Raw genomic sequence first — 24,359 nt, 5'->3', positions numbered from 1 at the left:
TAGAGAACAGGGAGTTTGAGTCCTTTTTCCTAGAGTGTTAGAATCTTTTCTGTCAACCTTGAACCAACCACTACTGTGACCCTTGCTTTGTGATTTAATCTCCTTCTGCCCAAAAGGGACACTAGAAAATAATGTACGTTTACTCCAGTTAAAAGGAAGGAGGGGAAAAGAGTCACTTAAATAAGTCTTGGGAAGAAGCAAGTCATTTAGTCTTTTAATGAAAAATAAGTATACAGAGGATTATTATTAATTTTTTTTATATATAAACAGTGTGGCAGTGTGTGACTTTTATCTAATTTTCTATTCAGTTTAATTGAAAACTGTGACCAACATTTTAAAATGTAAGTATTTTATTTAGGAAATAAACAGCCCCAAATATTTGTTTCTATATTGGGAAACTTTTTGTTGACATGATCTGTGCTCTCACTAGATCCTGTATTTCTTCACATGTGTCTAAGAAAATAGTCTCTAAATAAGAATTGGTTCAAGGTATATATGGTCCATCATTTAGTTTGGAACTAATTAAATATAATACTTTGCCTGGGAACTAACCATATTTTCACCATTTTCAATCAGTGCATTTATACTTGGGTTCATCAGATACCATGAAAGATAGTGTATGTTTGGAATTCCTTGCTGTAGCCCTGAGTTTGTGATTAAACTCCATAGAGTGATATACAGGAAATTCAGCTCCTTACATGTACTAGTCTACTGTTCCTTTCAGGATTGTCCTTGATCTAAGAATAACATTTCAAAAGGAAATTTGTTTATTTTAACAGACTTTTTTTTTTTTTTTTAATAATGAAGTCACTTACTTACTAGAAACAAAGACCAGAAGCAAGTTTATAAAACCAGTGCACAAGAATTTAGGGAGTTGATTCTGGTATAAGAAGACAATGGATAAAAGTATTTTTCAGATGTTGATACAAATTTAAGGCTAATCTTCTAAAAACAAACAATGAGAGTAAGAGAAAAACCATTAGTGATAAATTTGCTTTCAAGTGGAGCATGTGCTAGTTTTAATACCCAGCAGTAATTATGTAGCTTTTGAATGCAAAATTTATATTTAGACTTAGCTGTCTGTTGTATTAATTAAATTAAATGATGTTTATGTACCTTTACTCATATAATAAATATACAATATCTCATTTATTACATATTTATCTCAAATATCCAGTATCTATTAAGTAAATCTATTTTATATTGTTCTCTAGGAGACTTGTTTGAAAATTATTGCAGAAATGATGACTTGGTAACATTTGGAAGGTTTTGCTATGGAGTCACTGTCATTTTGACATACCCCATTGAATGCTTTGTGACTAGAGAGGTAAGCACAGTCTCTTTCGACACTTTTAACTAGGTCATTTCTCTACTACATTAATTTAGTACAATTTATAAATCATTTGATTCTGCAAATTCCCAAGTGCATGACAAGAAACATAATTCATGAAATTTTCTCTTTTACCCAGTTTAAAGATAATTCATATTCAAATGTTTACGAGTTGTTTTTTCAAAAGTTGGTTTTGAAAATCATGTTTGGTGGTTTAGTTTATATTAGCATAAGTATAAATATTTATACAACTGCATTCCAAAATGAATGTCAGCCTTTAATAGAGTCAAACCAAGATTTTCTTTTACTCATTCTTACAAACAAATTAAGCAGTAAGGTTTAAAACATGTTTTACAAAATTGTCTTTTGGCTAAAATGTTTTATAAGTCAACATGTATAAAAGGCACCATAGGACAGATATGATCAATTGTATTATCTTTTAAAAGACTAAAATATTTTGTCTTACATGAAAACTTAAAATGTATTTTAAATCATTAGTTTTAGAGATAATTTTATTTATATATTTACTAAGTTTATAAATATTTATTTTATATAAATATAAATAAACATTTATTTATGCATATTTATAAATATGTTTATTATGAATTTTTATCTATACCTGTATATTGATATATTTCACTTATAAAGTCATCTCCAAGTTATATTATATCATCTATCTGGATTCATAGAGGAAGATTAGGTAAAAGAGAACTAAATCCTTTTGCAGAAAGTTGGATAATGTGGCTTTGTCAGGAATCCCTTATACAGTAAGCTAAGAATCCACTGTATCATTTAGCAGAAAAACATGATCCTGTTTCATAGAGGTTCTTTCAGGAATCACACTGAAAAGGCTTAGTCTTAGGATCTATTCCTAGAGACTGTTTACACAGAACACTGTCAATGGATCTAATGTGTGAAGTGAAATGCCTGCAAAGCTTCAAATACACTAACTAATGGGCAGGCTTCTAGAGGCAGACCAGTGCTTGCCTTATGCTGATTCTGGGTAAGGAACAGCACACGGGAAAGGAATGAAGACACGGTCAGTGCTACGTATGTCCCTTACAGTTAGCATTTGTCCTCACTTACAAATATATAACCCACAGGCCAGCTCACCTCCTTGAATACAGGGAACAGTAGATTGAACTTGAATAAATTTAAATCAAAGAGCTAACTATTGTTGGATGCAGGAAATGGTTTTATTTTAGTTTCTACCCAATACTTTAGGTTCACATCTGATCTCTTGATCAGCAGTGACAGATGGCTTATTCTCATGTGGTTTCTGGTGAGCTGCTCGTGGACTTCTGAGTCACTCCACCTGCACAGCTTGTGTCTTCAGTACTTGAGACTTGTGTTTCCTTTCTAGCTGCCATGACAGGAAGACAGAACTAAATCAAGATCTCTGCCGTGGTAGCAAATAGTAGGCAGAGGAACTTTGTATATTCCTCACCCATTCACTTCCTTTTTCTTTCTCTCCTTTCTGCACACACACACACACACACACACGTGCGCACACACACAAATATATGATTGGCAATAATATAATCAAAGTGATTTCTACTCACAGGTAAAGTAGCTGGCCATGTCCAAGGGTGCCACAATACCAGTCTACCCCCTAATAAATATCTACACTAGTTTGCCCCACTGAGTAAACTTCCTCATTAAGAATGCACTCGAAATGAGAAAATATTTGGAAGGACATTACCAATTACCAAAAACCAAAATGAGTAAAAGTGATTAGTGAAAGTGAAAGTCACTCAGTCGTGTCCAGCTCTGTGTGACCCCATGGACTACAGAGTCCGTGGAATTCTCCAGGCCAGAATACTGGAGTGGGTAGCCTTTCCCTTCTTCAGGAGATCTTCCCAACCCAGAGATTGAACCCAGGTCTCCCACACTGCAGGCAGATTCTTTACCAGCTGAGCCACAAGGGAAGTCCAAGAATACTGAAGTAGGTAGCCTATCCCTTCTCCAACGGATCGTCCTGACCTAGGAATGAAACCAGGGTCTCCTGCATTGCGGGCAGATTCTTTACCAACTGAGCTATCAGGGAAGCCCAGTGATTAATATCCCCATTTAATTATTAGCAGAGTTATGACAGTATCCACTCAATGGGGCACTGTTACTTAACTAGAAATGTTACTTATAATAGCTTGGGGAATTGACTTCCTTAAGGTCCCCAGCATCTGATCCTGTCCTACCATTTCCAGCTCTTTTCTCATGGTTCTTTTGCACAGTTAACACCCTATTTACTGTCTCCTCCTTGTCCCCCATATGTATCTTTCCTGTTCTCTTTGCTCTTTTTGACATTGTCTTGGTCTATAATTCTGCTATAAATCCCATCTGTGTTTCAAGCTCTTCCTCAAGACAAAGTAAGACAAGGACATTTCAGGAATACAATAAAGCCAGTTAATCTCATGGACACAGAACTAGATAGCTAAGTTCAGTTCAGTTATTCGCTCATTCGTGTCCAACTCTTTGCGACCCCATGAACCGCAGCACGTCAGGCCTCCCTGTCCATCACCAACTCCTGCAGTTTACCCAAACTCATGTCCATTGAGTCGGTGATGCCATCCAACCACCTCATCCTCTGTCATCCCCTTCTCCTCCTGCCTTCAATCTTTCCCAACATCAGGATCTTTTCAAATGAGTCAGCTCTTTGCATCAGGAGGCCAAAATATTAGAGTTTCAGCTTCAACATCAGTCGTTCCAATGAACACCCAGGACTGATCTCCTTTAGGATGGACTGGTTGGATCTCCTTGCAGTCCAAGGGACTCAAGAGTCTTCTCCACCACAGTTCAAAAGCATCAATTCTTCTGCGCTCAGCTTTCCTTATAGTCCAACTCTCACATCCATGTATGACTACAGATAAAACCATAGCTTTGACTAGACAGACCTTTGTTGACAAAGTAATGTCTCTGCTTTTTAATATGCTGTCTAAGTTGGTCATAACTTTCTTTCCAAGGAGTAAGCGTCTTTTAATTCATGGCTGCAGTCACCATCTGCAGTGATTTTGGAGCCCCAAAAAATAAAGTCAGCCACTGTTTCCACTGTTTCCCCATCTATTTCCCATGAAGTGATGGGCCCAGATGCCATGATCTTAGTTTTCTAAATGTTAAGCCAACATTTTCACTCTCCGTTTTCACTTTCACCAAAAGGCTCTTTATTTTCTCTTCACTTTCTGCCATAAGGGTGGTGTCATCTGCATATCTGAGGTTATTGGTATTTCTCCCGGCAATCTTGTGTGAAGCTTGTGCTTCTTGCAGCCCAGTGTTTCTCATGATGTACTCTGCATAGAAGTTAAATAAGCAGGGTGGCAATATACAGCCTTGACGTACTCCTTTTGCTATTTTGAACCAGTCTGTTGTTCCATGTCCAGTTCTAACTGTTGCTTCCTGACCTGCATACAGGTTTCTCAAGAGGCAGGTCAGGTGGTCTGGTATTCCCATCTCTTTCAGAATTTTCCACAGCTTATTGTGATCCACACAGTCAAAGGCTTTAGCATAGTCAATAAAGCAGAAATAGATGTTTTTCTGGAACTCTCTTGCTTTTTCGATGAGCCAGCGGATATTGGCAATTTGATCTCTGGTTCCTCTGCCTTTTCTAAAACCAACTTGAACATCTGGAAGTTCACGGTTTACATACTGCTGAAGCCTGGCTTGGAGAATTTTGAACATTATTTTACTAGCGTGTGAGATGAGTGCAATTGTGCGGTAGTTTGAGCATTCTTTGGCATTGGCTTTCTTTGGAATTGGAATGAAAACTGACCTTTTCCAGTCCTGTGGCCACTGCTGAGTTTTCCAGATTTGCTGACATATTGAGTGCAGCATTTTCATAGCATCACCTTTTAGGATTTGAAATAGCTCAACTGGAATTCCATCACCTCCACTAGCTTTGTTTGTAGTGATGCTTCCTCAGGCCCACTTGATTTCACATTCCAGATGTCTGACTCTAGGTGGGTTTTCACACCATCCTGTTTATCTGGGTAGTGAAGATCTTTTTTGTATAGTTCTTCTATGTTTTTTTGCCACCTGTTCTTAATATCTTCTGCTTCTGTTAGGTCCATACCATTTCTGTCCTTTATTGAGCCCATCTCTGCATGAAATGTTCCCTTGGTATCTCTAATTTTCTTGAAGAGATCACTCGCCTTTCCTATTCTATTGTTTTCCTCTATTTCTTTGCATTGATCACTGAGGAAGGCTTTTTTATTTCTCCTTGTTATTCTGTGGAACTCAGCATTCAAATGGGTATATCTTTCCTTTTCTCCTTTGCTTCTCACTTGTCTTCTTTTCACAGCTATTTGTAAGGCCTCCTCAGACAGCCATTTTGCTTTTTTGCATTTCTTTTTCTTGGGGATGGTCTTGATCCCTGTCTCCTGTACAATGTCACAAACCTTGGTCCATAGTTCATCAGGCACTCTGTCTATCAGATCTAGTCCCTTAAATCTATTTCTCACTTCCACTGTATAATCATAAGGGATTTGATTTAAGTCATACCTGAATGGTCTAGTGGTTTTCCCCACTTTCTTCAATTTAAGTCTGAATTTGGCAATAAGGAGTTCATGATCTGAGCCACAGTCAGCTCCTGGTCTTGTTTTTGCTGACTGTATAGAGCTTCTCCATATATGGCTGCAAAGAATATAATCAATCTGATTTCAGTGTTGACCATCTGGTGATGTCCATGTGTAGAGTCTTCTCTTATGTTGTTGGAAGAGGGTGTTTGCTATGACCAGTGCGTTCTCTTGGCAAAACTCTATTAGCCTTTGCCCTACTTCATTCTGTACTCTAAGGCCAAATTTGCCTGTTACTCCAGGTATTTCCTGTTTTCCTACTTTTGCATTCCAGTCCCCTATAATGAAAAGGACATCTTCTTGGGTATTTAGAAGGTACAAGACCTTCTAAAAGGTCTTGTAAGTCTTCACAGAACTGTTCAACTTCAGCTTCTTTAGCATTACTGGTCAGGGCATAGACTTGGATTACCATGATATTGAATGGTTTGCCTTAAAAACAAAGATCATTCTGTCGTTTTTGAGATTGCATCCAAGTACTGCATTTCAGACTCTTCTGTTGACTATGATGGCTACTCTACTTCTTCTAAGGGATTCCTGCCCACAGTAGTACATATAATGGTCATCTGAGTTAAATTCACCCATTCCAGTCCATCTTAGTTCGCTGATTCCTAGAATGTTGACATTCACTCTTGCCATCTCCTGTTTGACCACTTCCAATTTGCCTTGATTCATGGACCTGACATTCCAGGTTCCTATGCAATATTGCTCTTTACAGCATCGGACCTTGCTTCTGTCACCAGTCACATCCACAACTGGGTGTTGTTTTTGCATTGGCTCCAACCCTTCATTCTTTCTGGAGTTATTTCTGCACTAATCTCCATTAACATATTGGGCACCTACCGACCTGGGGAGTTCATCTTTCAGTGTCCTATCTTTTTGCCTTTTCATCCTGTTCATGGGGTTCTCAAGGCAAGAATACTGAAGTGGTTTGCCATTCCCTTCTCCAGTGGACCACATTCCGTCAGACCTCTCCACCATGACCCGCCCGTCTTGGGTGGCACTGTCTAGTTCTAAATTGTCTTTGATCTTTTCTATCTTGTCAAAAATTAATAACTGTTTGTTTTATTGGATTGTTTGAATCTCTCTAATCAGGATGTTAATTCCTAAGAATAGGAATCATCTCCTAGACATTTTCTCTTAACATAATACAGTGTAGGACATATTAAGTAGGTATTAAATAGGTAACTGGGCTTACCAGATGGTGCTAGCAGTAAAGAACTTGCATGCCAATGCAGGAGATGTAAGAGACACAGGTTTGATCCTCAGGTCAGGAATATCCTCTGGAGGAGGGCATGAGAACCCACTCCAGCTTTCTTGTCTGGAGAATCCCATGGACAGAGGAGCATGGTGGGCTACAGTCCATGGGGTCTCAAAGAGTTGGACATGACTAAAGAGACTTAGCACACACACAAAATAGGTAACTGTTGAGTGATTTCCTAACCTGAGTGTCAGTGGAAAATGGTAATCAACTCTTCTCCATTTTTGTTAAGGAAAGGCAAGATAAAATAGACTTAGCTTGTACCAGATAGGATTTAGATTATATGAAGTTAGTTTCCTATTAGTAAAGAATATTAAACATGCATTATTATTAAAAGATATTGTGATAACTCTTTCCTTAGAAGTCCTTCAGATAATATAAATAACATCTGTAGTTTGTGTTAATAATAACCTTATTGGACTCAGGGAAAAAGAATAAGGTAACTTCTCAAGGTCTCTCCTACACTTCAGAAATATTTTTGTTCACTCAGTAGTATGCCATGTTCTGAGTCTGGAATGTAAGCCAATGCCTGTCTAATAGTTCAACAAAGAATACTTGTTATTGATGTGTGTGTGTCTATGTGTAAATAGTTTGGAAAAGATACAACATTCATTCATATGACTTAAGATTTGATTGATTGCCTTACTGTATTTTATATAGTCCCAACTACTATAATATAAAATTCTCTTTTAAAACTCCTGCACAACTCTGAGAGTCCCTTTCTAAATAATCTGTTTCTATTTGGCAGGTAATTGCCAATGTGTTTTTTGGTGGGAATCTTTCATCAGTTTGCCACATTATCATAACTGTGGTTATCATTACCGTGGCCACACTTGTGTCACTGCTGATTGATTGCCTTGGAATAGTTTTAGAGCTCAATGTAAGTACATTTGAAGATTCTAAAAATCTCTTTTAAAGTTATGTTTGCATTTAACATGAGATATATTTTTCCTTAATAAAGGTGTCATTTTCTGAACTGGAATGAAAATGTGCTTGTTATAGTAAATATTTGCATAGATGATATTATGTGGTTTATATTTTTAGAGCAGTGGTTCTTCAATGGGGGAAATGCCCTTCTGTCCCCACCCCCAGTGGACACTTAGCAGTGTCTATAGACGTTTTGAGTTGCCACAACTGGGTAGGCTGACGCTGGTGGTATCTAGTGGGTAGAGGACAGGAATGTGGCTAAACATCTCATCATGTGCAGGGTAGCCCTTACACAGAGAATTATGCAATCCAAAATGTCAGTAGTGCTGGAACTGAAATACTGGTTTAAGTAGTTTTTCCATATTTTATTTTCTATAGTGCATAGATATAATTGAAAATAAGTATAAATTAAACAAATCTAGGGGAAATTCCTTTGCAGAGTAAAGACATGTCTGAAGTGAAGTGAAGTGAAGTCACTCAGTCGTTTCTGACTCTTTGCAAGCCCATGGACTGTAGCCTACCAAGATTCTCCATCCATAGGATTTTCCAGGCAAGAGTACTCGAGTGGGTTGCCATTTCCTTCTCCAGGGAATCTTCCCAACCCAGGGATTGAGCCCAGGTCTCCCACATTATAGGCAGACACTTTACTGTCTGAGCCACCAGGGAAGTCCTAAAAAAGACAGGTCTAGAGAGACTCATTATAATATGTAATGAAGGAAGTTATATCCACTTACCCATTCACTTACCTTATTAAGTATTTCTCTCTCTCTCTCATTTCCTTTGTAATCTCTACTGCTGATTTCCAAATCGATGTCTTCATCATATCACATTTGAATTAATATTGGGGTTTTGTTTCAACTAGCACATATTTAAGTTCTGCTTCCAATTTATCACCGTCCTGCTTAAAAACTCTACTTTTCTCTCAACAAGCACAAAATCTGTTGCCTTTATCATCTGACCCCAAGCTATCTGTGGAAAGTTATTTACCATTAACTTCCCAAAATCTACCCACAGCTCTAGTCGATCTTGTTTTAGACCTATGAGTAATCCATATTAATTCTTTCTTTTATCCTTTGGTTTATGTTTACTCTTTCCTGTAATTATTTTTTTCTTTCATTTCTCTCCAAATCTTACAAAGATTTAAAGTCTAGTGCAGCTTTAATATGTTTATTTGTTGATCAGATATATATTAAATAATTACAATTGAGCTTTGAACAACTTGGATTTGAAATACGGAGTCTACTTTTACACAGATACTTTTCAATAAATATGCACTACGTGAACCTCAGTTGGTTGAACCTGCAGACATGGAGAAACAGAGTATGCAGAATCATATGTGTTATATATGAGCTTCCAGCGGCTCAGTAACCCCCTCACTCCCACGGTATTCAAGGGTCAGTGATACACTATGCCACAGAAGCAGACATACAGGATGGGAGGAAATCAGAAAGGATCTGTGCTTTTGTGGAGCTTACAATCGCACAGGGAAATTTAAAAGTTCAGCTACTATAGAGGCAGTGAAGAAGAGAAAAGGATGTGGGTGTACTCCTAAAAGACACTTTTTAGAAAAGATTGACAGAATTTGGTAACCAATTCAATTGTGAGGTCAGGGGGATAGATGGGCACATCAAGAATGACTTCTTGGGACCCAGCAATTCCTCTTCTGGGTATTTATCCAAAGAAAACAAAAACACTAATTTGAAAATGTGTATGTACTGTGAAGTTCTTGACAACATGATTTCAACAGCCAAGATATTGAAGCAACCTAAGTGTCCATCAAGAGATGAATAAATAATATGTGGTATGTATATACAATAAAATACTACTCGGGCATAAAAAATAAAATCTTTCCATTTGCAGCATCATGGTTGGATATTGAGGATATTATGCTAAAGTGAAATAAGTCACACAGAGAAAGACAAATACTGTATTATCCTACTTATATCAACGTATGGAATCTAAAAAAAGATTAAACAGAACAAAATGGAAACAGACTCATAGATACAGAGACCAAATGAGTAGTTGCCAGAGAGGAGGGGCAGGGGTGAAATTGATCAAGGAAACTGAGATACAAATTTCCAGATATATGATAAATAAGTCACGTGTATGTAATACACAGCATAAGGAATATCTATAATATTGTAATAATTTGTATGGGGACAGATTGTTACTAGGGTTGTTCTGATGATCATTTCATAATGTATGTAAATGTCAAATCACCATTTAGTGCACCTAAAACTCACATAATATCATATGTCAACTGTATTTGAATTTTTAAAAGTGACCCCAAAAAAGTGACTCCTTGATTCTACTTTGTGGAAATAGGATAATGAGATCATTTGGTGAAACATGAATAGAAGTGATTATACTGCTTTAGAGCCTTTCCTCTTCCCCTTCTACAATCCTTCTGGAATTTCTACTCAAAACCACACCACTTAGCATTGATCAATCATGTCCCACAGGGAGGGTGGGCTTTTATAGATAGAATATCAAGTTATCTTTTACTCACTCCATTGAGAGTTAAAGGGGAGGTGAAGGTATTATTCCTTCCAGGTGCCATTTGGATTTGAAATCCCAGACAAAGGTAGTAGAAGATTCAGTCAGGAACACACTGTTGGGAGTTTTCCTGTATCAGATCATGTGGAAAGTAGAGAGTAGGCAACTCCCCCAACCTTCGTATGACTAGGGAAACATCTGTTCCACCAGCAATGGAAAGAAAGTTCATAGGAAACATGGAAAATTATCCGAGGTAACTTTTACCTACTTCCTCATTTTGCATAGGCTAAAGGCTAGTAGGTTCACTGAAAGTCATTTCACGTTCCAACCTCGATCTATGTAAATGGATGACTGCAACCTAAATGTAACTTGATTTAAGTACTACCTTATATCATGTATGGTCTGGACTGTCCAAAGCTTGCCTTTGCTATCAAAGTACAAGTTCTTTAGAGACAAGAATGGAGCTTAATTGCCTTCTCCATCCCCCACAGTACATATAGCAGAGTGCTAAGAACACAGTTTTCAAATTACTGCATGGGCCACTGTCCATTGGGAGCACAGTGAAGGACTTCTGTCTACAAATGTTCCTGGACACAGATGGCATTCTTTAGTAGGCATGATCAGTCCTGTCTGACTCTTTGTGACCTACAGGCTATAGCCCACCAGGCTCCTCTGTCCATGGGATTTCCCAGTGAAGAATACTGGATTGGGTTGCCATTTCCTACTCCAGGGGATCTTCCCAACCCAGGGACTGAGCCCACATCTCCTTCATCTCTTGCATTGGCAGGTGGATTCTTTACCACTGAGCCACCTGGGAAGCCCATTCTCTAGTTGTGGCATCAAGCAATTAAGTCTTAGAAAAAATTGTTGGGGCTGACAGTAATAGTAATCCTTTAATTATACTGAGGAGATGACCAGCACAATTCCCAACTCTGTTATTTCTTGTTTTGTGAAATGTCTCATTTGAGGGCGCATGTTTGTTTGAATACTGTAGGATTGTGATATGAGAGAACATATGTTTATCAACTGCCTTACTACTCACTATTTTGATAGCCTAACAGTTTTTGTTCCCTTTAAGTTAACCAAGCATACCCATATTGCTTATTTTTCAGAAATGATATATTTATGTATATTTGACCATTACTTTCTGTTAATTCCAAATCTCCCTGACACTTTACTTAACAAAATTATAAGCGCATAAGGGTGGGCTACAGTCCATGGGGTTGCAAAGAGTTAGAAATGACTGAGCAACTGAGCACAATCACATTAAATATTCCCAGTTGTGCCTAAGTTGAAATTTTTTTGTGGTTAAGACAAAATTCTGGTGTTGTAATAAAATAATGATATTTCATGAAAATCTGTTATGAAGTCAAGATCTGAGCTGAATTTGAGGACTATTTTAAAATTTTAAAACATGATTCTAGATCCTTAGATTAAAAAAAAAAAAAAGAAAAACCTGACTATATAGACATTTAAGAAGAGTGCCCAATTGTCATGATCTAAGAACTCCAATTACACTAGTTTTAAGAAATCTGAGATGTTCATTCACTTCCAGACCATCTGAGTGTGTATTTTTTTAATCAGTGAAAGTCTTTTTGTAAGTGCAATGTCACAGTCAGGTCTTTGTTCAACTCTGTTTTGTGTGGGTATTTGTTATGTTTTTAACATCAGATCAAGCAGCAGGTCACACAGCCCTTTAGAAGCAACTAAAGCATGTGATGTTTCCCCTCCAAACAACAGTGTGAGCTGACACGTAGGGAGCATTTACTCTGAGTCAAGTGTTTTGCATATATTATCATCCTTAATCTATATAAATTTCACATATGAAGATATAGAGACACAGAGCGATTGGCGCCATTAACAGGTCACAATGGGTTTTTTTAATTGAAGTATAGTTGATCTCTGTGGGCTTCTCAGGTGGCCTTAGGAGTAAAGAGCCCACCTGCCAGTGCAGGAGACAGAAGAGGCATGAGTCCGATTCCTGGGTCGGGAAGATCCCCTGGAGGAGGGCATGGAAACCCACTCCAGTATTCTTGTGTGGAGAATCCCATGGACAGAGGAACCTGGAGGGTTACAGTCCATGGAGTCTCAAAGAGTTGGACATGACTGAAGCGACTTAGCACCCACTCATGCAGAGTTGATTTATAACATTATATTACTTTCAGGTGTACAACTTAGTGATTCAATATTTTTATAGATTATACTCCATTTAAAGTTATTACTAATATGAAGCAATGGCTATATTTGCCTATGCTATATAATACATCCTTGTAGCCCATCTATCTTATACATAGTAGTTCGTATCTCTTAATCTCCTTCCCTTATCCTGTCCCTCCTACCTTACTCCCTCTCCACTGTAGCCACTAGTTTGTTCTCTATATCCGTGAGTTTGTTTCTTTTTTGTTATATTCACTTGTTTGTTTTATTTTTTAGATTCTACTTATAAGTGATGATACAGTATTTGTCTGTCTGACTTACTTCACTAATCATGATGTTCTCTTGGTCCATCCACATTGCTGGAGATGGCAGAGTTTCATTCTGTTTTGACTGAGTAGTACTCGAGTGCATATGTGTGTGTGTGTACATATACCACACCTTCTTTATTCATCCATCTGTCAATAGACACTTAAATAGCTCACACTAGTTTTAAGTGGTAGAGAGTGAACACAAGCTTTCAAACCCTGTTGCCCATGTTTTTAATCATTATGCTAGTCAGAAATTTCCTAAGTATAAGGCTTTAAATCATGCAAAATAAATGTATTCATGTCTCCTTCCATTTTTTAAGTTAAAAATCTATGCATTGAGTTTACCTGTAAGTGAGGTTAACAGTAATTCAGAATATACGTAGATAGACTTTAAAAAAGGGTTAAATACAAAAAAATGAAATTAAAAGTTTTTCATCTAAGCTGATACTGTTTAGCTAATAGCCTTTACCTTAGTTAATAAGGTAGTACCTTAGAAATTCTTTTCCTATTATGACTTCTGAATCATCATTAAGTAGAGTAAAGATCTTCACAGGTGATGATATAATAGAATCAGACCTTCAATTTGCAAAGTTAAGGAAATGATATTATTCAGTTTAACTAAAATAATATAGAATAAAATTATTCAGACTTATATTAGTTATTTAATAAAAAAGCAAAACCCCATTTAGAACTTAGCTTCCTTTTTATTTTATTGTTTTCATGGCAGTAGAACAAAATGACTTATTTTCCAAGGCAAATGCACCCTCAATTTTAAAGGATTCATTTTAGAAACAAAGTAAGTTCCCTTCTTGTTAATAACAATCCAGCATCTTGGCGCTAGTGTCGCTGTTAGAGAAAGGAGGCATCTGCAGTAATTGGGTCCTTTGGGTTTCCACTTGCAGCAGAACAAAGAGAAAAGATGAAGCAGCTGGTGCCTGTGGCCAGGCTAACCAGACCAACAAGCACGGTGTGCGGCATACAGCGGAGGGAAGAAAGCAAACCTGTTACCCAGCAAGAGCACACAGAGTAGGCGAGCCGTAGTGCAAGCCACCAAAGACCTCTGAGCTAGAGTTTCTCTTTAAGGTATAGGAACACATTTCACGAGTCCAGATTGATTACAAAATAGAAATTTTAAGGATGTTTAAGCACTCTTTTCTTTAGTTTTCAGCCTCTTGCATCAGATGAGAGGTTTCTGTTCAGGTAGGACAATTCAAATACTTTTCCCATCTGTACTGCCAGTAAAAATATTCAACACCTTCTGTTATTTCCCGCCTGCAAACTGCAAAATGCCCTGGTATCAGTAGTGTTTTTTATCAAAGGATAGTGCTTTCCCCTTTTATAAATAGGCTATATACTTTCTTGTCTCTTGATAAACAGTTATGGCATTTATGTGCTGTCAGGAAATTTTGAAAATTATTACTAAGCCAGTGGTGTATCCTCTGACAAGGCTATATTAGATAGATGAAATTAGTTGGACTAATTTATAGGGAATGGACTTCCCAGGTGGCTCAGTGGTAAAGAATCCTTCTGCCAATACAGGAGACACAGAAGATGTAGGTTTGATCCCTGGGTAGGGAAGATCCCCTGGAGGAGGGAAATGGCTACCCAGTCCAGTATTCTTGCCTAGAAAATCCCATGGACAGAGGAGCTTGGCGGTCTACAGTCCATGGGGTCACGAGGAATCAGACACGACTGAGCAACTGAGCACACACATACACACAACTTGTAGGGAATAGAGCAGATGTTTTTATCATTTTACTGATAATCTTGGGTCCTAGCAACAATCTCTACCAAGACGGAGCTTTCAAATATTAGGGAAGGAACTGCTATCTAGACAAGATACTCAACTGGACTTCTTCCAGTACAAACATCAGCTATAAACTTTTCCCACTAATTGCTACTTTCTCAACCTTTAAGAATTATGACATAAACAGAACACCCATTGCTTTGCGCTGCCCAGCAAGTTAGGTTTGGAAGAGTCCCAAAATGCTGACTGATGTCAGCTTCTGAGCAGCAGCTGGTTGCAGTTTCCATCCGGATAGCACTTTCACACTCCACAGTTCCTGATGAAGTTGCTTCATGTGTTCCTATGAACGGCCTTTTATCACTCTTTAACACAGACACACACACATGCACGTACTCACACATGCATGCACTCACAAACGTGTTGTTTAGTCACTAAGTTGTGTCCGACTCTTTTGTGACTCCATAAACTATAGCCTGCCAGGTGCCTCTCTGTCCATGGGATTCTCCAGGCAAGAATACTGGAGTGGGTAGCCATTCCCTTCTTCAAGGGATCTATCCAAGCCAGGGATTGAACCTGGGTCTCTTGCACTTGCAGGCAGACTCTCTACTACTGAGCCGCTAGGGGACTCCTCCTGTGTTTGTATTTTTTATTTTCAAAAATTATTTCATTGAAATCAAAGGATAATTATTATAAGCATAGATTAAGTATTTTTTATAATTCAAAAAACATCAGTTTCAAATGTCATAATGGAGCCTAAGAAATACATAATTCATTTAACTCTGCTGCTGCTTCTGTTGCTAAGTCACTTCAGTCGTGTCCGACTTTGTAGCCATATGAAAATTAATCCTTTATATGCCGTGTACTTTTGTAGGTATTCATCTGTATTCAGGTACTATGAATAGCAAAGTTATATTGTTCATATATTTCAAATAAGAAGATGACACTTCTTAGTATTTTCCCATGCTTATGTCTGTGACTATAGAAATATTTTCCATGAAGTATGGTTCCTCCTATTTTTCCCCAAATTTTTAGCTGCTGCCTGGCCAGTCTGACTTCATGTGCTCCTCTTAATTGATATTTCTCCTGACTTGCTGTTTTTTGTTAAAAACTTGTATTTTTGAAATCATATGATGTTGTATATTTTTGGTAGGAGAGTAGTACTTAGTATAAAGCAAAGTAAATTCAGTAAATGGTGATACTGAAAAAATCTTTCTTTTAAAAATATTTTAAGGTATAATCTGTTCTTTTACATCACCCAATTTCAAAATCAGTTTTCTATGATTTTCCCCTGGGGTTACTTTACCAAAATAATGTGAAAAAGTTTTCAAACTGTAGGTGATAGGTGTATAGGGTTTTGTTATATGATTCTTTCTACTTTTCTGTATATTTTACAAATTTCCATAATAACTTTTCAAGTTTGGAAAATATATATTTTGTGGAATGCTTCTTTTTCATTCTTAACCTTACCATATTTACTGAGTGCCTATTTAAAAAAAACAGCTTGTGTTTTATGACTTAAGAAAGTACCATTTATCATATGATTATATTTAATATATTTTAATCATATGCTTCTTTTATTTGATATATAAATAATGTTTAATATAATCAAAAATATATTATCTAAAATACATTTAATTTTAACATTATTTCATTTGCAGAATTCCTTACAGATTTAGCCTCCTCAAATGGAAAGTCTCTTTCCTTTGAAGTCAGTAACTTGTGGTCTATTTATATTAGATAGCAATACTCCCTGTAATTTTCAATCTGACATTCCCCCTCAGGTTGGACTTATCCATAAACTAATGTGGGAGAGGGAGGATGAGTCATAGCTATTTAGTTCTGCTGTCAATTTTCTAGGGTAATTAATGTGAGTAGTTTTACTTGAAAGAGGATTTAGAAATGCTATTTCATGCTAAGTACCCTGAGGGGTACAGTTTTCCTTTCTCATATAGATAGGCACCTACTTTCTTACAAGGTCAAGAAAAGAGAAGAGATAAGACGCATGCCCTATGTATACCTCCGAATATTCCTGTTTTGTACACAGTTGACAAACAGACCTCTCAGTTTTAAAAGGCAAAGTAGGTACACAGCAATTTGAGATGAAGAGTATAAGGAAATATGATGTGACTGAAAATAAGCGAACTTTGAAGAGTTTGCCAGGAATCAGCCATACCATCTGCTTTATTTTTTTATTATTTTTTGATTATTATTTCTTTAGCTTGATATACTATTATATTCTTTTACTTTTCTCATCTGTAAATATACTGTCAGAAAAGGAAAGTCTTTCTTGGAATTATTTTTCTTTCCTCTGTTTGATTTAACTGAAGCTGTCATACTTGTCACATGCATGATGATAGATAGATTTTTTAGGTGTTTTTTTTCCAAACTGTCCCAGAAAGGCTCCACTCAGTAACATTATCTTATTTCTTGTTTTCAATATGCAGGGCGTGCTCTGTGCAGCTCCCTTAATTTTTATCATTCCATCGGCATGTTATCTGAAGCTGTCTGAAGAACCCAGGACACACTCAGATAAGATTATGTCCTGCGTCATGCTTCCCATTGGTGCTGTGGTGATGGCTGTTGGATTCGTCATGGCAGTCACCAGCCCTCAAGACTGCAGCCACGGGCAGGAAATGTTCTATTGCTCCCCGGACAATTTCTCCCTCACAAACATTTCAATTTCTCATTTTCAACTGACAACACAACTTTCAATTTTAAACGTCAGTATCTTTCAGTGATTTGCCTCCTTTAAAAAAAAAATTCATTTTTATAGACTTCTAAATTGCATAATAACATTCACACATGTTTTAATCTCCATATTATAAAATTATTACTTTGGCATTTATCAAGATTTGGTTTCTTTACTCTTTAGTCCAATGTAAAAGATAAAAAGGAAAAGAAAGTTGAATGTATTCTATCTTAAACCAGGGAAAATATAAATGTTTTAATGACTGTACTGCACAAATCTTAAAGGCAGAAGGAAAAGTAAGGTCTTTGACATTTGCTGCCATCCTCTCAAAGAACTTTTCTCTTTTTAAACCAATATATTGTGCTCTAAAATGAGTAGATGATTGTGGGTTTAAATTTTCTGTGTGTCCTTTAAGAAAAACGTAGAGGGCTTTTTGTTTTTTTGAAGTTTAAGGAAAACTCAAGACGATTAAAGAGGCTAGATATCCCAAGACCAAGTGAAGCTCTCCATTGTCATTTCAGTCGCGTGCCTTGTTGAGAGGGAAGTGACTCCCTGGAGTAATGAGTAAAGTCCTGCCCATGTTAGGAAGCATAACTCATAGACTGGGCGTACAGAGCAAGGTCTGTGAGGAATCAAAATTACCTCGAAAGTTTTGATCCTGTGAGAATATAATGGTAGTGCCATTAAATAAAGTGTAAAGTGGGGGAAAACCACAAGTTCTTCTAAGGCACAAGCTCAAGGGATCAGTTCTGCATCAGCTTTGGAGCTGTTGAATGTGAAGAGCAGGTGGAAGCTGAATTTTCAGACTAGAACCTCAAGAGAAGAATCAGGGCTACACAAGAGGTATTCTCATTACTCTGGGGGTCCTTGGAGAGACTCTTGGATGCTCTTGTTGACTAGATTCTCCAGAAGGAGACAGAAAGATGGAGTGTGCCATGTCAGGTATTTATTCTCTTTCATGGTGGCTCAGACAGTAAAGAATTTGCCTGAGATGCAGGAGACTCGGATTCTATCCCTGAGTAGAAAGATTCCCTGGAGAAGGAAATGCCAACCCACTTCAGTATTCCTGCCTGGAGAATCCCATGGACAGAGGAGTCTGGGGGGCTACAGTCCATAGGGGTCCCAGAGAGTCCGACGTGAGTGAGTGACTAACGCACATGACTAATGGAAGAGAGGGGAAGCAAGATCAGGTGGGCTAAAAGGGCCTGTAGTGCAGGCTGGTGGGCTAAAAGGGCCTGTAGTGCAGGCTGGTGGGCTAAAAGGGCCTGTAGTGCAGGCTGGTGGGCTAAAAGGGCCTGTAGTGCAGGCTGGTGGGCTAAAAGGGCCTGTAGTGCAGGCTGGTGGGCTAAAAGGGCCTGTAGTGCAGGCTGGTGGGCTAAAAGGGCCTGTAGTGCAGGCTGGTGGGCTAAAAGGGCCTGTAGTGCAGGCTGGTGGGCTAAAAGGGCCTGTAGTGCAGGCTGGTGGGCTAAAAGGGCCTGTAGTGCAGGCTGGTGGGCTAAAAGGGCCTGTAGTGCAGGCTGGCAGAACCTCAGCCAGGTCTGCAAGGAGTATGGGGCATATATGGCCCTTCAGAGTCGTCTCAATTCAAATGAAGTAGCCAAGTCTGAACACCCCTGCCTCCAATAGTCCTTGCACGTGGGCAGCTCTTTGCGGCTGAGCAGACCCTAAAGGAACTGAGAGCTGGAGGCGGTTGGCTGATGGCTGGGTCACCAATGCTTCCTTGTGGGTGGGTGGGGGGCGGTGGGGATCCTGTGTTCATCACAACTGGCCTCAGTTTTTAATAAGAATTTTTTTATATCTCAATGAATATTTCATGTTTTAATACCCATGACAATCTTTTAAAAAAACAAGAAAATTTGGGCCCATTTGGATGGCTAGCTTAAGTCATGTATCACCCATGATTTCATTTCTCACCTTTTCATTTGTGTTTCAGTCAAGTTATCAAGTTGACCGTCTATAGTATTATATTAATTACTGTCAAATAGTGAGAAAATATGACAGAGTTAATACATACCTGATGTGTTTGAACAAATCACAGCCAAAAAAAAAAAAAAAACCATAAGAAGTATATAATGAATATTTCACAGCAGTTTGAATACAGAAGTGGTGAAAGCTGAGTTGTCATGTGACTTATAATAAGAAAGGCCTATTGAAAGCAAAAAAAAAACTGCCCCTTAGCCAGCAGGGCCATGCTCAGGCTTTGAGTGGTAGCATTCACTTCAACAAAACATCATCCATGCCACTAAATTAATACAAATTCTTTTGGCTATATAGCTTTTCTGCATTTCATTTATACAGTTGGTTTTTGTAGTTGGTTAAGAATCATAAAGGTAGGTGATTTATATCCATTTTTATATTGATATGTGTTTTGGTGAAATACTAATCAAAATGCTTTCATTCCTAACTGAGAGAATGTGAGAAAATTTTGCAGCAGTTCATCCCTACATTACTCAGGACTGAGAAACACTGACCTACATAGTTATTAGATAAAGTCATAGGAGACGAGGTTTCCAAGGGTGTACAAAGAAAAGTACGTCAAGGATAACGTAATTTAGTGCTTAACCTTCTATTATCTTGTACTTTTGCTATTGCTTCAGATACATTAACCTTGGCTCAAGTTCGTGAAAAGTTCCAGATAGGAACTGAGTCCTGCATTAATGCCTAACAAATATTTGTTCTGGTTTTGTGTTTTCTAAATCAACTGTAAAAAAAGACTACCCTGGACCCAGTTATTAGCTACAAAGTTTACCAACATCTTTCAAATTATGGTCGAATAAGTGTTAGAAACACATCTATTTCACAAGAATACTTACTAATATTTTGCCAACGTTCAGAACTTTGAGAACCACCCCTTCTATGTTCTGCCTTAAATTCATGATGTTTCCACTGAAACTTATTCCAAGCTACATTTTACCCCTAACAAAACAACTTGAATATTTAACCCAGTTTTGCACCGTGGCTTATTTGACCTTACAAAGTTCTTCTTAATTTAAAAAAGGAGGAGAGGGAATAGTATCATTACACGCTAAGGCAAACACAGAGCACTACATTTCCTTTAAAGGATATAGATTGGATGGCATCTGTAAAACTTACTAATTGGGTCCTTGTACCTGTCACTTATAATAGGATCTCTAATCTCAACGCTAACTTCCAATATCAAAACAGGGAGATTGCTTTGCCTCTGACCGGCTACAGTGGTATCAAGCAATAATTGTTGTCTCTTGTCTTTCCTAAAAGGACTCTGAAATCCAGGTTATCCAACCAGGAAAATCTCAACTAGTCCTCCTCTGGAGTCATACTGTGCAGCACACATCACCTTAATGAAAGATTAATTTATTGGAAAGGAGCAGGCTTCCTTCTGGTTTATCTGCTGTGATCTTCTCAGGGAAGCAGTGCTCGTCTGTTTTTTAGTAGAGCTGGCCAGTGACAGGGCCAGGTGTTGGCAGTTATTCTCGAGCATGGATCAGCAGGTGACCATGAGATGAGGGACCCATAAATGCTTAAGTGACATTGATGGAGGTAATAATTAGCTGCACCAATCAAATAAGCCTAAAGGAGATCAGTCCTGGGTGTTCATTAGAAGGACTGATGTTGAAGCTGAAACTCCAATACTTTGACCACCTGATGTGAAGAGCTGACTCATTTGAAAAGACCCTGATGCTGGGAAAGATTGAGGGCAGGAGGAGAAGGGGACGACAGAGGATGAGATGGTTGGATGGTATCACCGACTCAATGGACATGGGTTTGGGTAGACTCTGGGAGTTGGTGATGGACAGGGAGGCCTGGCGTGCTGTGGTTCATGGGGTCACAAAGAGTCAGACACGACTGAGTGACTGAACTGAACTGAATCACATAAGCTCCTTGAAGAATTTGTAATTATTCTAAAAAGTGTAGAAAGGATTTGCCCAGATAACAGAGTAGACATGCAGAGTGAATGAGAGGTACCATGAGCAGGAGAACATAAGACTGGGAGAGAAAGAAAACAGTACCGTCATCCTCTAGAGCCGTGGTTCACAAACGTCAACACGGGTCAGAATCATTGAAAAGAAAGTGAAAGTGTTAGTTGCTCAGTCACGTCTGATTCTTTGCAACCTTATGGACTGTAGTCCACCTGGCTCCTCTGTCCATGGAATTCTCCAGGCAGGAATACTGGAGTGGGTAAGCCATTCCTTTCCCTAGGGGCTCTTCCCATTCCAGGGATGCAACCCAGGTCTCCTGCATTGCAGGCAGATTCTTTACAATCTTAGCCACTAGGGGAGGCCCAGAATCATGGGAGGGCTTGTTAAAATACAGGTTGCTGGGCCCCACCAACAGAGTTTCTGGTTCTGGGATGAGGCCCGAGAATTTGCATTTGTTCAAAGTTCCCAGGTGATCTGACTGCTGTTGATTCAACAACCATATTTGAATAAGGATGGAGATTGGACAAAAGATGGGGCCATTGTTTCAGAGGCTGAGCAGAAAACAAGCAGCGTGTAGAAATGCCAGGCTGGAGTTCAGAAGGAACGGAGAGTGGAGACAGGAGAGAGAGCTCTTGGCAGAGTAACTGTACTTTTCCTTTGTCTCTTTGAAAACTCATTTGAAGAAACTCAAGGAGGGGAGAGGAGAAACCCAGACAGGAAGATTAGTGAAGAGTAATGACAAGGGAGAGGAGGACAGCGAACAAAGAAGGAAACAGATTACGGTCTAAAGACAACACAGCTGCTGTGCTAAGCAGAAAGCCTGGTTTGGAACCTACAGGCATTCAGGGAAAATTGTGTGAGCTCCATAATTCTTATTATGAGAAGGAAGAAAATATACGGTTTCCTCAAAAATACACCAAGTTTTCCTAGGACTAAACCAAATGTCTTACTTGGAAAAAAAATCTTATTTGGAACATGAGTAAAACTGGGTTGTACTCATAATAACATCATGCAGATAAAGAATGCATGCAACTATCTTTAAAAGATCATTCCACTAAAGTCTGCTCATTGAAAATGAAGATTATCAATAAATTTAATTTTGGAATTTTTTACTATATTGTTCCTTTATAGTGCTATGCTAAATGTTTCGTTTTTTTAAAAAGGCACGTAGAGATTTAGCCTGTCCTTCATTCCTAACACCTACCTGATATGGTTCTTACCAACTCACACCCAGACTAATACCACAGCCTCTTACCTGAGCATTCTGCTTCCAGGCTCCCCTCCCTTCAAGATTATTTGTGCATCACTCCAAATCATTTCACTTTATAAATGAATGCTTTAATAACACCAAATGCTTGTTCAAAAGCTTTCCATGATAAACTCTTCTGCTTACAGGATAAGGTACAAACTCTGAAGCTTGTATTCAAAGCTTTTATAGTATGGCCTCAACCTGTCATTCTGGCCTCATCTTCCATGACAGCAGGAAGGAACCTTTTTTTCTGGATGAACTAAAGCATTGCTTTATATCAAAATTGCTTTCTGCTGCTATTGCCATTGCTCTTGAATTCTTGCCGTTTTCTCATCTGAAATATCCAAGCCCTCCTTCCCATCCTCAGCACATTCTGTTAGTCCTCCAGTCTTCTCCCCGTGCCATCCCCGACAGCTCTGCTGCAAGGTAATTCTACCTCCTTTGGAGTTCTTTGTCTTGCACTTGTATGAAGTTGTATGTATGTCTTGAAGTTATATGAAGAAACCATGTCCAGCCAACCAGACCAAAAGTTGAGGACAGTGTGTTTTACAGTCTTTTATTCTTCATAGTCCATAACATGGTGTCTTGAACGTAGTAAACACCTAAGTATTAGAAGTGAGATTGATAGTATAAAAAGGGAAAATGGTTGATTGTACTTATAGCCAAACCTATTAGTTTAATTGCTCTTTTCCAACTATAATGATTGTCATTCAGTGAAGTAGCAAGTTAATGTGATGCAGTCATTCATCTAACAAGTTGGTTTAGGAAATTAAATTGAGGTTCTTGTTTTGCTTCATGAAGCACAGAAGCTTCACAGAAACTGTTTAGAATATTCTTTAAAGAATTCTTCAAGTGCATACCAATCAACACATATCTTTTTGTTCATTTTGACTGCTAAATAAAAATTTTCTTGCCTCTTTCTTATTTGCAAGCTGCTCGGGCCTAAGACCATGTCATACTTAGTATTTTTTGCCAATATATACTCATATATCTTACTCATTCAAGATGCTTGGATAAACACTGAATAACTTGAATTTACCTAATTCAAAGGTATTTAAGTAAAATTTATAATTTGCAAGAAAAACTTACCTTAATTCTTTCATTTATTATTGTTCCTAAAGAAACAAACAGTCAAAACTTTAAAGCATACAATTACCACCTTGTTTAATCTTATCTGACAGCTTAGTAACTTGACAGAACACTAAAAAGAAGAGGTGGTTTAGGAACATGCAGGCAACAATTTAAGGAAAACACCTGAGGCAACAAAAGATTTTGCAGTTTAAAATTTGAAAGGCTTTGAAAATTTTTATTTCCAAGGCACAGTGGCAGCTGTGTGTTTATTATCTTTTAATTTTGTTTTGCCAGAGGACAACAGGGCTAGTTCCAGAAAAACAAATCCACTCCAGGCTTCTTACAGTCAGGTCCCTCTCATCTCAGTAGTGTTCGTTAGCTCTTTAGGTTCTGGGAGAAAACATCTTCTAAGAGAAAAAGCAAAATTATTGTACCCCAGAATGACAGCCTTTGGGTGACTTCTGACATTTCTTACACAACTCTGCATTCTTGTAAAGTCTTAAAAAGAATTTTCTAAGTTACCTTAACCCTTTTAACTATTGTTTCTCTGTTTGCAAGACATAGACGAACTGGAAGTTGAGTGATAGGACCTTGGGTTTTATGTGCTCTGTGTTTCAAAGCATTTCATAATAAATTTAAATTTGTTTAAAAAAACTATAAGAA

The 24,359-nt window shown here is 38.1% G+C and overlaps 1 protein-coding gene across 7 annotated transcripts in view; it reads left to right on the top strand.

Annotated features, from left to right (window-relative positions):
- SLC38A11 (solute carrier family 38 member 11) overlaps positions 1-20,909 on the top strand; it is a 58,774-nt gene extending 37,865 nt beyond the window's left edge. For 6 of the 7 annotated variants that reach the window (XM_086370196.1, XM_086370181.1, XM_086370214.1 and 3 more), the window contains 3 exons: positions 1,215-1,327; positions 7,902-8,033; positions 17,233-17,854. In XM_086370196.1, coding sequence (XP_086226322.1) covers positions 1,215-1,327; positions 7,902-8,033; positions 17,233-17,526 — 539 coding nt within the window. In that variant the 3' untranslated portion in view covers positions 17,527-17,854. Of the gene's footprint in view, positions 1-1,214; positions 1,328-7,901; positions 8,034-17,232; positions 17,855-20,714 lie in introns of those variants that run through there. The other variant, XM_086370236.1, reaches the window with a different exon arrangement.
- The last annotated feature ends 3,450 nt before the right edge of the window (positions 20,910-24,359 follow it).

The sequence above is a fragment of the Bos grunniens genome, chromosome 2, assembly GCF_055505025.1.
Source record: "Bos grunniens cultivar Pamir isolate PY7600 chromosome 2, Bosgru_T2T1.0, whole genome shotgun sequence".
Classification (NCBI taxonomy): Eukaryota; Metazoa; Chordata; class Mammalia; order Artiodactyla; family Bovidae; genus Bos; species Bos grunniens.
Note: the sequence above shows the minus strand (reverse complement) of the source record. Positions and strands in the feature narration are given on the sequence as shown.